At 41.6% G+C, this 16,028-nt stretch overlaps 1 protein-coding gene across 3 annotated transcripts in view; it reads left to right on the top strand.

Annotated features, from left to right (window-relative positions):
- Positions 1-16,028, top strand: part of BMP1 (bone morphogenetic protein 1) — a 153,292-nt gene that overhangs the window by 99,500 nt on the left and 37,764 nt on the right. For all 3 annotated transcript variants that reach the window (XR_014542081.1, XM_083588417.1, XM_083588418.1), the window contains exon 7: positions 7,760-7,884. Coding sequence is in view for 2 of the 3 variants with exons in the window: in XM_083588417.1 (XP_083444543.1) it covers positions 7,760-7,884 (125 nt within the window). In the remaining variant the exon portion in view is untranslated. The remainder of the gene's footprint in view (positions 1-7,759; positions 7,885-16,028) is intronic.

Below are 16,028 nucleotides of genomic sequence, written 5' to 3'. Positions count from 1 at the left end.
TGCACCAAACGAAGGGAAAGCTGAATTTTTTAAGAAGTTGCATGAAATTTTGATGGATCATATGGATTACAACTTAATTTTGATGGGAGATATGAATGGAGTGGTTTCAACAAATATGGACAAGGCACAAAGACAGGTAATAACAAAAGATGGAAGACTACCAAAGACTTTTTTTGAAATGACTGACAATATGGACTTGATTGATATTTGGAGAACAAAACACCCATTAGAAAGAGAGGGAACCTTCTTTTCTGAAGCCAAAATGACATGGACAAGGATTGACCAAATCTGGGTGACTAGCAGTATGGCTCCGAATATAAAAAAAGTAGAAATCTGCCCAAAAACTTTCTCCGACCATAATGCTGTAAAGATGGTGATGAGGCAAACAACAACTGGTTCCTTCAGATGGAGAATGAATGACACCTTATTTAGAGACGAGGAGATCTGTAAGAAGGCCCAAAAAACTTTGAAAGACTATTTTGAAATCAACTTAAGGTCTGAAGTAGAAAAAAGAATAGTATGGGACGCAAGCAAAGCCGTGATGAGAGGGTTTTTGATTCAGCAAAATACTTTAAAGAAGAGAAAGCAAAATGAGAAAAAGGAGAGAATTTTGGAAAAGATAAAAGAAGGGGAAAAACAATTAAGATCGAAGCCAAAATCCCAAGAGATTCTAAGAGAAATCAAATTTCATCAAACACAATATATGGAACTGATGAATCAAGAATTAGAGTGGAGAATTAAACAAATGAGACAAAAGACTTTTGAATCTGCTGATAAATGTGGCAAGTTACTGGCTTGGCAAATAAAGAAGAGACAAAAACTCAACACGGTAACAAATATAGAAGTGGAAGGAAAAAACATAAGCAACCCAGCGGAAATTAGGAATTGTTTTCAGAACTACTTTAGACAACTTTACACACAAGGGCCGCAAAAAGAAATGGACATACAACAGTTCCTCGAGGAAAATGGGCTGAAAAAGGTTTCGCATGAAAGTAAGATAATATTGAACCAGGAGATATCAGCACAAGAAATAGAAGATGCCATTCAAGGCATGACGCTGGGCAAATCCCCTGGACCGGATGGACTGACTTCCAAATACTACAAAGTTTTGAAGGAAGGGTTGATACAACCTTTGAAGGAAGTCTGCAATGAGATTATGGAAGGGAAAAGGGCACCCGATACGTGGAGAGAGGCTTACATTACACTTATACCAAAGACAGAGACTGAAAAGACCCAACTTAAAAACTACCGACCCATCTCGTTATTGAATGTGGATTACAAAATCTTTGCTGATATTTTGGCAAAAAGACTGAAGAGAGTTTTGATGGAGGAGATTCACGGGGACCAAGCGGGCTTTCTCCCAAAAAGGCACTTGTCGAACAATGTAAGGAATATAATTGACATTTTGGAAAAGCTGGAAGTGAACATAAACACTAAAGCTGTTTTGATATTTGTGGATGCCGAGAAAGCCTTTGACAACATTTCTTGGAGTTTTATGTTGAAGAACCTCCGGGGGATGGGGGTAGGCCAAGGGTTTGAAAATGGTATAGGTGCAATATACTCTGAACAGAAAGCCAAACTAATTGTAAATAATGTGGTTACAGAAGAGTTCAAGATTGAAAAAGGGACACGTCAGGGGTGCCCTATCTCCCCATTACTTTTTATATCGGTTCTGGAGGTTTTGCTTAATATGATTAGGAGGGACCAGTTGGTTAAAGGGATTCAGGTCGGAGTTAAACAATATAAACTGAGAGCATTTGCAGATGACTTAGTACTTACATTGCAAGAGCCAGAAGCTAGCACGAAAAGAGTTTTGGAAATAATCCAAGAGTTTGGTCAAATGGCAGGATTTAAATTGAATAAGTCTAAGACAAAGGTTTTGGAGAAAAATTTGACACAGATAGAAAAGGAAAGGTTTCAGAATGAGACAGGGTTAACTGTGGTTAAAAAAGTGAAATATTTGGGTATAAATATGACAGCTAAAAATGTGAATTTGTTTAAAGATAATTATGAAAAAACTTGGAGAGAAGTGAAAAAAGATTTGGAGATTTGGTCCAACTTAAAGCTTTCCTTGTTAGGCCGTATTGCAGCTATAAAAATGAATGTATTGCCAAGAATGTTGTTTTTGTTCCAAGCATTGCAAATAATTGATAAAATGGATTGTTTCAAGAGGTGGCAAAAAGACATATCTAAATTTGTCTGGCAGGGCAAAAAGCCCAGAATTAAATTTAAGATATTAACGGATTCAAAGGAAAGAGGGGGGTTTGCCCTGCCAGACTTTAAACTTTACTATGAAGCGGCAGCTTTCTGCTGGCTGAAAGAATGGCTACTTCTTGAAAACACAGACATTTTGGATTTGGAGGGTTTTAATAACATTTTTGGGTGGCATGCATATTTGTGGTATGACAAGGTTAAAGCACATAAAAGTTTTAAAAATCATATTGTCAGAAAAGCACTACTAAATGTCTGGGACAGATATAAAGACTTGCTGGAAAATAAAACTCCAAGGTGGCTGTCGCCAATGGAAGCCAAGGCAGTTAAAAAGTTAAATATGGAGTCCAAGTGGCCAAGATACTGGGAAATTTTGGAAAAGGAAGGGGACAAATTGAGATTGCAGAGTTTTGAGAAATTAAAAGGGAAGGTGAGAGACTGGTTCCATTACCATCAAATTAATGAAGCGTTTAAACTGGACAGTAAAATTGGCTTCCAGGTGGAAAAATCAAAATTGGAGACAGAACTGTTAGAACCCAGTACTAAGAATTTGTCTAAAATGTACAATTTGCTGCTGAAATGGAATACACAAGATGAAACGGTTAAATCGGCTATGATTAAATGGGCTCAGGACATTGGTCATAATATTTTGTTTGCTGATTGGGAAAAGTTGTGGACCACCGGGATAAAATTTACGGCATGTAATGCCTTAAGAGAAAACATTATGAAAATGATATATAGGTGGTACATAACCCCAGTCAAGCTTGCAAAGATTTACCATGTGCCTGACAACAAATGTTGGAAATGTAAAGAAACTGAAGGTACATTTTTTCATCTTTGGTGGACCTGCCCGAAGATTAAGGCATTCTGGGAAATGATCTATAATGAACTTAAAAAGGTATTTAAATATACTTTCCCCAAGAAACCAGAGGCCTTTCTCTTGGGTATTGTCGGCCAAGGGGTGTTAAAGACGGATATAACTTTCTTTATGTATGCTACAACAGCAGCTAGAATACTCATTGCGAAGTACTGGAAGACGCAAGAACTACCCACACTGGAAGAATGGCAGATGAAGGTGATAGACTATATGGGCTTGGCAGAAATGACGAGCAGAATCCGAAACCAGGGAAGAGAAGCAGCGCAAGAAGAATGGAAAAAATTCAAGGACTATTTAAAGAAATATCACAAAGTTAATGAAAGTTAGAATGATGTTGGACTGGAAAGTAAATGGTTACTATTAGCAATGGTTAAGACAAGGAAAACAAGGAAGAATAGTCTAAATTTAAATTAAAATAAGGGAAGATTTGCTGAACAATCAATAAGAATTTGGAATACAGAAAGGGGAGGCATGAGGAAGTCGGGGAAGATAGGATATGAAATTAGGATATGAAACGATACATGTTTTTTGTTTTGTTTTTGTTTTTGTATGTTTATGTTTGTTGTATTGTGTTTATATGGAAAAATAAAAATATTTAAAAAAAAAAAAATGATTTGGTTCTGAATAATAAGTGAATTGCTTCTCCAATGGGTGTCTGTCTCCAAATGTCAATCAAACCGCAGTTCTTAGTCATCGTAAAAAAAGTCTTAGGTAGTTTCCCTTCTTTATTTGTTCCTTTTCTTAGTCTGCCCATTTCCAATGAAACCACTCCATTCATGTCACCCATTATTATAATTTTTTGATCCATATAGTCAAATAGTTTTTTTTCCAATATTTTGTAGAAATCAGTCTTGTTTCCATTAGGTGCATAGATCCCGACAATTATCAAATTTTCACCTTGCCATTTGATCTGAACTGCTATAATTCTTCCTTCTTCGTCTTTAAAGACTTGTTGAGATTCAATTTTATTTTTGATATATAGAACTAGCCCTCTTTTTTTTTCTTTGTCCAAAGATACAAATTCATTCCCTAATCTTTTATTAATCAATATTTTTCTGTGTTTCCTTGCCACGTGTGTTTCTTGTAAACATATAATGTCCAAATTTTTCTTTTTCAAAAATTGTTCAATTTTATTTCGTTTTTTCTTATCATTCATCCCATTAATATTCCAATTCCAAAATTTTAGCGCCATGATGGATTCCAATTAAATAAATTTAAAATAATTTTCTTATAACGTGTCCTTTTCCTCTCCTTCTTCTTCTACTTCTTCATCCAACTTCTTTCCGTTCTCTTCTTTTTCCTCCCCCGATTCTGACTCTTCCTTAGATCCTGCCCCTCCATCTGCACCCTTGGCTTCTTCCTCTTCTGCCTTTAGTTCCTTGTATTTTCTCAAAAATTTCCCTGTTTCTTCTGGGTTTTTTAACCTGTGCTTCTTGCTTTTGTAGAAAAATGAGACTCCTTCAGGGAATTCCCACTTGAAGTCAATTTTATTTTTCTTGAGAGTCTGTACCAATGGCTTGTATGGATCTCTTCGTTTCAGCAATCTTATTGGTATATCTTTAAAAATGATTATGTAATTTCCATCTATGTATAATCTTTTCTCTCTGTTCTTCTGTAGTATCAAATTTCTCATTTCTCTATCTTTAAATGTAATTAGGCAGTCCCCTGGAAATTTCCTTGCTTTGTTTGATCTTACTTTCATTCTAAATGCACTTTGTACTGTTTTTACCACTTCTTCTGTTGGTAACTCCAACCATTGCGCTATCTCCATTATCAGTCTCTCTTTAATATCTTCATTCTGTATCTCCGGCACAGATCTCAGCCTCAGATTCACCTCCCTCTGTCTTAGTTCATTCATAGCCATTGCATCTTTAATATCTTCCTGTGCTTTATTAATTTCCATCATCTCCATTTTCATCTTCTTTTCTTCCCGTTTCACTTCTTTCATTTCTAATTTCACCTTTTTCATCCCTTCTTCCAATGATAAAGTTCTTTTTGATACCTCTCTTATTTGTCCTTTCAATTCATTAACCGTCTCGTCAATTTTTTTGTCCATTTTGCCAATTTTACTATCCACTTGCTCTAATTTTGTTTCCAAATTCTTTTCACTTTGTTTGATTTCTGCAAACATTTTCAATATTTCTGCTTTGAAGTCCGATTCTTGCTTAGATGCTCTCCTTTCTATTGGCGTCACCCCCTCCACCCCTTTCTTCTGCTGATGTGCCATTTCTACCTTCTACAATCTCCCTCCCCAGTCCTTCACCAAATTGCTATACAGAACCAAACATTATTCAATAAATTAACCAATAATCAATTATTATATACCAAATTCAGCTGATACACTTTAAACAATTTTTACAGTTTCAATTTTTGGTTTATGATATGTCTCTTCCACAAAAGTAGGGAGTAGAGTAGGGAGTAGAACAGGTAATAAAGTAGTAATGAGTGATTTTAAATTGGTGAGATAAGGAAAAAAAGAAAATTACAGTGTGTAGAGACGGTTGACTTTCAAGAGAAGGGGTACCCAGATAGATAAGTTGCCGGATTATCTCCTATTAATAACTTCAAAGGAGAAAAGGAGAAGCCAAATCCAAAATCCGAACCACAGTATAGAACAATCTTCTTGCCCCCAATCGGGCTAATCCTTAATTAGAGTCTTCTCTTGCACTTCCTCCCATATAGGGTTGTAATCCAGTTATGATCCAGTTATGATCCAAACAAAAAAATCATAATCCATAAATGATTTAATCCAAATAATTTCTTTTTTAATTCCAATATAATGTCCAAAATTAGTTATTTTCCAAAAATAATTTTCAAAAATCAAAATATTTTATAGCCGCTAATATCAACTCAGCAAATTACTTCTTAATTGTCTAATTGGTATTAATTCCAAAATATATTTAAACACTTTTACAGATGAATCAATAGAGTCCCAGAAGGAGTATTCCACCTAGCACCCAAAACATGAAGTGGAAGAAGTCAAATATCCTGTTTCTTAAAAATATTCCACTGGCAAGGAAAATCATAGAAAAGCAAGTTGTAATGTCTCATTCCATCCACTAGGGAATCAAAGTCCTGATAAGTGGCGTAGATCTAAAATTCAGTAAATGTCAGTCTCCAAAGGAAAGAAAAGGAAAAAGGAAAAACCACCTCAATTCCTGATTACGCTATATTTAGTTTTATCCTCTTAAGAGTCTATATCGACCAAAAGATGAAAAGAGGCTTTAATTCTCTCTCTGCAACATCAGCCTTTTGACTCTTAACAATGGAGTCGAAGGCTCTCCTTCCAACGCGTCTCTTTGTCTTTAAAAGTGAAAGTGGGGGAAAACTTCAAGCCTTATACATCCTCCGCTACACTAAAGACGTCTATTTGCCACTATAGTAACTTTCTGATCCCTCTTTTACTGTACTAATCTTCCTGTATCCTTGTAACCTCTTCCAGAGTCTCTTTTATACTTTTTAACTTTAGTTCTAAGAGTTTAGAGAGAAACGGAAACAATAGCCGCTAGTGGCAACTCACTTTCATTTTCCAGCTCTGCATACAGTGCTGCGTCTGCCCTGATTCCAGATGACAGCTGAACTCTGTAATAATCCTTTTAATAACGGGACCTTCCTCGATGTTGTTTCTTCCAAATTGTACTTTTGTTGAGTCCGAATTTCTTAAATTTGAGAGCGGAGCGCTGTTCCTTGCAAGGTTGGGGCTTCGCTAATCGGCCATAGCAATGGCTTCCCGATAGCCTGCTGATCCTCCCTCCGTGCTCTTCGCCCCTTTTCGGGGTTACCTGACGGCCGGTAGGTTAGCTCTAGGCACTGCCGGGAACTTGACCCTCTGGACACCCTCCAGAGGCTTTATGGGGGGGGGTTATTTCGCCCAATAACCCCCCGTTTTGACCGAATTAGCTGGGATTCCTCTAGCGGAAAAATCCCTTGCTTGCGACGGGCTCGCGCTCCACCGGAAGCCCTCAGATTGCCATTTGTTCCAATTCAGCATTAAAGAGTGAGGAAAGTGGCAGAGTGAAAAAAAGAAACCCAAATGCTCAGACACAGGGCAGGAAAGCCCTGACCTGAAATCTTGGGGTGAAAGGTAATTATGGGTGAGCCCAAGGGTTGCGCTGGAATTAAGCAATGTTGCTGTTAATAATAATAATAATAATAATAAAATAATAATACCCCTCCCATCTCTGGGCAGCTTCCAACAAAAGAATAAAATGCAATAATTCATCAAATATTAAACACTTCCCCAAACAGGGCTGCCTTCAGGTGTCTTCTAAAAGTCAGATAGTTGTTTATTTCTTTGACTTTCTTTGACATCTGATGGGAGGGCATTCCACAGGGCCGGTTTATGGATTTGTTTGTGCAGAGCTTCTATGCCATCATCTAACATCGCTGCTATCCCAAGCTTTCCAATACATTTCCCATCACTTTTCATTCTACAAAAATTAAGTCATTGGGGGCTTTTTTGGGAAGTGTGCTTGTTGTGCAAGAGCATCAAATCCACTTTAATTGTAAAACCTAAATTTGCCAGTGTACAATTGACTCCTACCTGGAAAACAGCAGCCGTCTCAAAGCAACCTGAATAAAGCAGTCAGATTGCTTGCCTCCAGGATGGGCCCAGGCCAGGGGGCTGAGATCCTGGGAATGTTCATTCACTGCTCTGTGCTGTGATTTCAGGGGGATCTTCCTAGACACCATACATCCCAAATATGAGGTGAATGGGGTGCAGCCCGTCATTGGCCAACGGACCCGGCTGAGCAAGGGAGATATTGCCCAGGCGCGCAAGCTCTATAAATGCCCCGGTAAGTATTGCTGACTATACACCAGGCAAGTAGAAATCCAGGGCTTTGCAACTGCCTCCAATACTGAATGTTTATTTTTTGCTAGTGTTCTAAAGTTATATTCTGAACTGAGTACTTCAACTTGTTTGGCCTGGCCAGGGGGTTTGCGGTCCTAGGGGGTTTCCCAGACAATATGCTTATGGCTGTACCCCAACCCCACCCAGCGTGAAATAGCACAGTCTGCACAATTGTTGCTCAAGTGACCCAAACACCTTTCCTCAGGAAATGCTGCTCTTTTGATGATCTCTCACTTTTTCTCATCACTCATACTACAAGATGATATCACTAGGAAAATGCTATTCTTTCCCCAGTTAGAGAAGCCATTGCTGTTTGGCATGCAGTCCTGAATGTGGTTGCCTGAGGTGGCCTTCTCAGTCGTGCCCCTGTGGCATCGCTGATGATGAGGAACACAGCCTGGACCATGTTGTGACCACAGCACCGTTTGTCAGGGTGCAAAACATGAGACTCGCACAGGAGCAAAAAGGGGTTAATCTGAAGACAAAAGTGAAGAAGCACTTTGCACAGGGATATAATTTATTAATTTATATTTGAGGGAAAGTGGGGTTATTTCAAGTTGATATAAGTAAAAAAAAACCCATCTCCTTTCCCCTTATGGGATACTGAAGAGCCCTTATGGAGTCCTTTTGTAGATTCTCTATTGGTAGGAGAAAATAGCAGAGACCAACCAGAGAATATTGAGAAGCAAAGCAGCTGGTAAGCCTGACCTTTATTAACTGTTGCAACAGGATGCCCCCTTCACATGCAGGAGAAGGAGGAGGACCCAGAACCTAGGTGTGCCCACCCTTATGTAGACATTTTAAATTGCCCACCCCCAGAAACATCATACATACATCACAGAAAAGGTTCTGTCTGCAACAGAAATCTGAGTGCATTGTTTTTACCCTGTCTGCCAGGTTACCTGCTAATGGTCACTTGTCTGGATTACCTGGAGAGCCTGGTCATTCTTTTGTAATGATAATTCCTGAGCTAGGTCACAGCCTCACCCTATTCACACCTTAGATGTGACAATGGGGGGGTTTCTGCATTTCCTTCTACCTTGTAGAGGTGACTGAATGATATTATAATTATAGGGACGTGGGTGGCTCTGTGTCTAGGACTTGCCGATCAGAAGGTCAGTGGTTCAAATCCCCACAACGGGGTGAGCTCCCGTTGCTCGGTCCCAGCTCCTGCCAACCTAGCAGTTTGAAAGCACGTCAAAGTGCAAGTAGATAAATAGTAGATAAATAGGTACCGCTCCGGCGGGAAGGTAAACGGTGTTTCCGTGCACTGCTCTAGTTCACCAGAAGCGGCTTAGTCATGCTGGCCACATGACCCGGAAGCTGTACGCCGGCTCCCTCGGCCAATAAAGCGAGATGAGCGCCGCAACCCCAGAGTCGGCCACGACTGGACCTAATGGTTGGGGGTCCCTTTACCTTTAAAGAGTCAAAATGGCTTTAGGACTTTTCCTTTGGGTTTCAGACGTGTGGTTTATATATTTATATGTGTGTTTGCTTGGTACATTTATGAACATTTATTATATATATAAGACCTGAAAATTCTTATAACAATGTGAGTCAATCAAATGCATAACATTACAAAAACACAATGTGACCTATTTAGTGCTTGGGTCTGATCTGGCAGTTCTTGCTTCTCAAGATTCAGAGGTTGTTGTTGTTGTTGTTTTCCTCCTGCATTTCCTTAGTCTGGGACTCACCCAGATATCCCTCAGACAGCTCTTTCCTTCGGACTTTCCCAGGTAACTCTCCCTTCTCCCTCACCCTTTTTCCAGCTGATTGTAACCTGCACCCCCAAAATAATCTAATCTCCCCACAAAATACACTCTTATCAAAATTCTCTATTTCCTTAGCCACTCACTCAGCTCAACTTAATCAAGCTGTGGGCTTTTTGTTCCTTAATATTGTTTTGCCTTTATCTAATCATTGTCTGCCATAGCCCAGTGTGAGGGGCTCCAGCTGAATTGCTTTCCTCCTGTCAAATGAGGAACAAACTAGGGGGCAGCAGTTAGGGCATCTGAAACATGGCAGGGCAGAAGTCACTGTGAGGGGTTCCCTCAGGAATTCAGGGTAGAAAGGATAAGAAATGGCTTAATTTAAACAAGTCACACACGTTGAGCAGAGGTTCTGACAAATTGCCAGGATGTGCATTTTTCTCCCCAGAATTGGCTGGCAAGGTTTTCCCTGTGTGCTTTGTGGAACGGGTTTTTGTGTTAGGTCAAGAGCAGCATCTAGCTTTTGTTAAATAGTAATGTTAACATCTTTGTAGTTTGTAATAAAAAGGCATTTCTGTGAATGATGTTACTTGGTGGGGCAAACCTGTGGTGAGAAAAGGTTAATTGGTGGGAATAGCACGTTGGATGAAGTGAGAATGAGTGACAGGGAGATGGATGTGTGAGGGACAGAAGAGGACTGGGAGGAGGAGATGAGAGGTATGTGGAATGTATTCATTTATTCTATGATTCTATGATTTATCACAAATGAAACTGAGGTGGGATGGTCATCTGCCAGGGATTCTTTAGCTGTGATCCTTGCATGACAGGGATTGGACTAGATGACCCTTGGGGTGCCTACAATTCTAGGATTGTGTGAATATGCTGAATCACATGCTGCCATTGTAATCCAAAATTGTGTCAGGAGGGGGTGGGAGGACAGTAGGTTCCAGGGGATATAGTTAGAAAATGGTTCAACAGACTGATTTGAAACTTGGCAGCATAAGGAAGGTAAGGTCCATTATAAACTAGGGAGAAAGGACAAGAAATGGCTTATCTGGAATATTTATTTAACAGGTTATTCTGGCACAAATCAGAGGCATGTTGGGGGGGGGGGTGCAAAATAGCCAGGCAGAATTGTTTGCTAATGCTATGTATGCAGCTGGGAATTCTTCCCTCGTGCGTCCAGAAAACACATTGTGCTCTCTCACCAGAGCAGCATGTAGTGAATGCTCAGGTTGATATTCTACAGGCAGTTCCCCCATTTGCATGCAGATTGAGGTCCCAGTCATTGGGTGCGTCAGCGGTTCTACCCTCTTCTGGGGCCAAAAACGACAAACGTGTTGGGGGTCTCACATCAATCAGACGAGCACAAAATGGTTGCCACCTATATAAGTGCCAGTCTCCTACACATTTGCTATGCACACATCTAAGTGTATCTTTCAAAAACCTAAATTAAATAAAATGTATCCCAATTCAAGCAGCCTATATTGGCAGCCAATCTGTGGGGCGGGCACTTTTCATTTTTTGTGGTTGCGCCCCCAAATCGGAATGCACTGGGCTCAACCATAAGCAGCAATGAAAGAAATTATTGGTTATGATCTAATAAGAAACCCTTTATTAATATTGTTTGTTTCTATCAAAGAAGTGGTGCCCCGGTAAGATCTTGAAATGACAATGCATCTTGTAACAGAGGACCATGTAGCCCCCTTGAGCTCCTTGGATGGAAGGTGGGAAATTACCTGGGACCTGACCCAGGCAGAGGCGCTTCCGTGACTCCCCCCCCCCCCGACAGTGGCAAGGGGCACCAAGAGGCTCAAGGCATCCCCACAAATTGAAATGCCATCAGATATTTTCAGATCATAAAGGTACTCAGGACCCTTTTCCAGACAGTGTTGTACATTGTATTAGATGATTTCAGTACATAGTTATCATAGGGAACAAGTACAGAGTGTGGTTTTTGAGCAGCCATTTTGTGAGTAACCCCCATTAAAATCTTTATTTATTTGTTTGTTTGTTTGTTTGTTTGTTTGTTTGTTTTCCATATTTTAACAAATCAATCCACATTATTTCAACATTTAAAAAAAAAATTAGGTTTCCCGCTCCTGTTAAAAACTTATGTCCAATTCTTCCTGATGTTGCCTCTTCATTTTTCTTATTTAATCATCTTCTCATCCTTCTGTTCGTTTTGATCCATTTACATAGCTATCCGCTCTTGTTGCCTTGCAGTCAGCTCTTCTGTTGTTTCCCAAACACATAAAAGTTCATTTCCCGCGTGCAGCCCTCTTTTCTCAGGTTTGGTGTGTAGAGAGATTAACCACCATCATTCATTGTCCATTCACATTCCACTCCCCTGAGAACTCCTTTGAAAGCAGTCCTTCCGTTGTTCAAGGATACACTGAGCCACAAATAACTCCCCAACAAGACAACCATTCTGCCATTAAAACTCTGGGGATTATTTTCCAGAGCCCGCAGTTGGAAATCAAAGTCACATATAAAATTTCCTGCCAAGTATAATTAGCAGTTTCTTGTCCTCACAAATCGCTCTCTTCTCACTCCAGATCCAGTCCAAGCATAATTTATATAAAATCCATACATTCGAGGGGGGGGTAGAGAAAAGCATTGTGAAACCCTTAATAGAGCACAAATCATTGGCTCCCCCCTCTCTCAGTGTCAGATAACATCATAACGCCTGCACACAGTTATTTCATTTTGTAGGCGTGGGGTCAGGAAATAAAAGACCCTTAAAAAACCATGAAAGCAAACACTGCCCCACCCCCATTTCATTCCGGCTGCTGTAAGAAATTTCTTTCTTGTTCAAAGTCATTCAGGTACCATCAGGTAGCTGGTTAATTGCAGCCCATTATCATATGCCACTTCAGGAGTGCCCCATAATTCATGATAATATTCCACATTCTTGAGGAACCATTCACAAATCGTGCTGCCGATGGAGGCTCATCCATGGCAGGGACACACTCCCAGTTTGCGCCCGTTCTGCCTTTCAGTTAGGCAGACACAGGCATAAGCGGTACCCAGAACCGCCTGAGGAGCATTGCCAGGATTTTTTCCTCATAAATCCTGGTTTTCCCCTGCTTGAACCTCCCCTCTGCCCCAGAGCGCAAAAGAGAGCTAGCACCATGAATCATGGGCGTGGCCAGAAACCAACCCCATTAAAATCTAATGTACGTCATAGTAAACATAAACATAACTTTTAAAAGGACAATAGCCATTTTGTCACAGAGGGCAAATTCTAGTTACCGTATTTTTTGCTCTATAAGACTCACTTTTTCCCTCCTGAAAAGTAAGGGGAAATGTGTGTGCATCTTATGGAGCGAATGCAGGCTGCGCAGCTATCACAGAAGCCAGAACAGCAAGAGGGATTGCTGCTTTCACTGCGAAGCGATCCCTCTTGCTGTAATGGCTTCTGAGATTCAGAATATTTTTTTTTTCTTGTTTCGTCCTCCAAAAACTAGGTGCATCTTGTGGTCTGGTGCATCTTATAGAGCGAAAAATACGGTGCCACTATTATAATTGGGGAGGAGGCATGGTCAGTCCTTGCATGACGCAGGGTGCAGTACCTTGCTTTGACAATGGATCTGGACCCCCTGGGAGGGCGGTAGATCCACCCGCTGCTGCCTCTGCCATCAGCACAAAGTCCCTTCCAACTCTCTTGTTCCATGGCAGTGGCATCCGTTCCCCGTTGGCACTTGGAATAGTAACTTCACTTGCACAATATCTTCAGTTGCCTACATGCCAGGCATCTATCACTGTGAACAGACAAATCTGGGACACCTGTGTCACTGACAGCCATCCAGCTCCAAGGGAGCGATGAAACTGGAACTAATGACAACGCGAGATGCCATGTCTGTATTGCCTGGATAGCAGGTCTGGTGAGGGTGTGGCCTTTAACAGCCACCATTTCCTGGCATTTTGGAGCTTGAGTGAACATGGAAAGCCCTTGACAAAAAATGTTGAACCAAAAGCTTATTTCGTTAATTGGCTCCTATATTATATTCTACTCCATATTTCTAGTTCTGTATATTTTACATTTTCTGAAACATATCAAATCATTCCTAATTATTCCTATCTATGGTTTGGCTACTGATCCTTCCCCTTATTTTGCCACAACTGTCCACAGTGAGGCAACTGGGGAGTTACAGTGGAAGGAGATTCATTGCTTCCAGTCTTGTGACATCAGCTTGTTGCGGCTGGACTAAGCTGAGCCTGGAATGTCCTGGCCCTTCTCTTGCATGTTATAATCCCCCCAGGGTCTGACCTCATGCTCAGTCTGCACTCTTCCCATTGCTTTATGAATGGAAACATCAGGACATAACACGGGAGCCTGGGCTGGAGGGAGGCTCCCACCTTCACCAAGGCTTTGGAGACCATCCCATCTACGCCAGCTCTGGCTCTGGAAACAGAACAGATGTCAGAACAGAAGGCCAGGAACCATGAGCCAAAGACAAGCAGGGGGAGTGTGTGAAACTTTTGCTTCCTGTTTGACTCCCAAGGCCTGATCTGGCTTGGAGCTCCCCAGCATCCGTCCCCTACCGGGTGTCTGTTTCTGTGGAGAGGACAAAGCCTTGTCAACAGAATGTTTTTCTAGTGAGGAGTGCAGCAGGATCTTTTCTGAATGGGAAAGTCAGCCAGCAAGAAGGGCAGTGAGAATAAGCAAAAGAGAGGAGTTGGCAGGGAAATGTTTAGAGAGGAGCAGGGGAAACAACTGGGAGTGCAGTGAAGAGTGGGGGCATTAGCAGAACCTAGCATCAAAGTTCTCTCGTGCCTGTTTCCCATCTTTCTTTCTCCACATACAAGCTCCCCATCTCCTTCCCCCCTTGCTTTTTTGTCTTTATCAGATGCTTCAGCTGTAAGAACTCTTTCTGAATTTTTGTGGCAGTTGCAAAGCAGCAGTGTGAAAAGGGCGAGAAGAGAACTGAGCCGAGTACCAGGCAACAGAAGGCTTGGGCTGTGGGGCCCTGGCCCCATAGCATATCCATGGAGATACACACTTCATCTCAGTTGCTTAACCAGCATTCGCCACTCAGCACCTGTGCAACTGATGCTGCTGTGAACTGGTGCTCACAGAAGGTGCCTTCACATGTTAGGAGGAAGTGCCAGAAGAGGAGGACTCCTGAGTGACTTGTGCTTCCTTTTTTGGCACCTTCAGGGTAACATGTGAGGAGGGAAGGATTTGCATGCCTCCTCTATGTGTGTGTGGGGGGGGGGGAGGGAGATTGACTGCTTTATTGGGCCCTGCATGTTGGCTTGGATTCCCAAACTGCAGTGGAGGGGAACCTTCGTGAGGGAAATGCACAGAAACTGCAGGCACTTGGCTCACTCCCAGCTGTCTTGTACCTGGTGGAAAGATGATATGGCTGCAGTCCCAAGCTTGCATGTGCTGAAAATGTGTGCGCACACTGGGAATTTACCCCTGCAGCAACTTCAGTGCAGCTTGCTCATGCAAGCCATCAGATCATTTCTTAACTCCCCCCAACCTTTCTTGCTGGCATAGGCAAATGAAGCAGCCGGCATCCTCTTCAGTTTCTAGGGACTGTTGCTTACATGCGTGTAATGGGTGGGTTGATGAAGGCTAGGGTTTGAAAAGCTGTAAACATAAGCTTGAGAACACATGAGCTGTGTACTGTTATGGTGCCTGGTGACTTTTCGAGATGGAAGGAAATTTCAAGAGCAACTTCACCTTCTAAAAGGAAGAACAAGTGAGTGGTACAGGAGTGCAGGAGAAACTCATCCATCTCCAAGAAGCAGTGTGGCCTAATGGCAATGCTGCCTTTGTGGACTGAAACAAGCACAATATCTTACTCATCAGTTAGTGTGCCAGGAGAAGACTATACTGCGTTCAGCTCTAGCTAGCAGCAAACTTGCCCCTGACGAGATAACTTGCTGGAGGAGAGCAAGGCAAGGAGGAGGTGTCTGTCTTCCTCCTTTGCCAGAGGTGCGGCTGCCTGTCCCTCTCAGTTTGTGGGGCTCCCTCAGAATGTCAGTACTTGGAGGTGCCTGATACTCCAGATCATGGGAGGCAGCTCTTCTGCGTCATTCCATAACCAAAGAAGGACCGAGTACAACAGGTGGAAGAGCACCTAAGGTTTGCATTAGGAACTGCTTCAGCTGCAGCATTTTGCACCGCTTTGTCAAGCGCTGCCAGAAGTATTTGGCCATGGGGCTGAAGAGTAAATAACAGCAGGTTAAAAACACACCCACCCTCTTTGCTTTTATAAGTAGTCAAGCTTATCGCTGAGAACATCATGACTTTTTGGCACTTGGAACACTAAAGCCATCCCTTTCTAATGTTAAACTCTGGTAGGCATAGGGGACCATTTTACACTCAGGAGTCCTTGCTCAATAGTATTCTCTTTGGCCT

This window comes from Podarcis filfolensis (assembly GCF_964270895.1).
Source record: "Podarcis filfolensis genome assembly, chromosome: 15".
Classification (NCBI taxonomy): Eukaryota; Metazoa; Chordata; class Lepidosauria; order Squamata; family Lacertidae; genus Podarcis; species Podarcis filfolensis.
The sequence above is the reverse complement of the archived record's forward strand: the minus strand, read 5'-3'. Positions and strand labels throughout refer to the sequence as shown.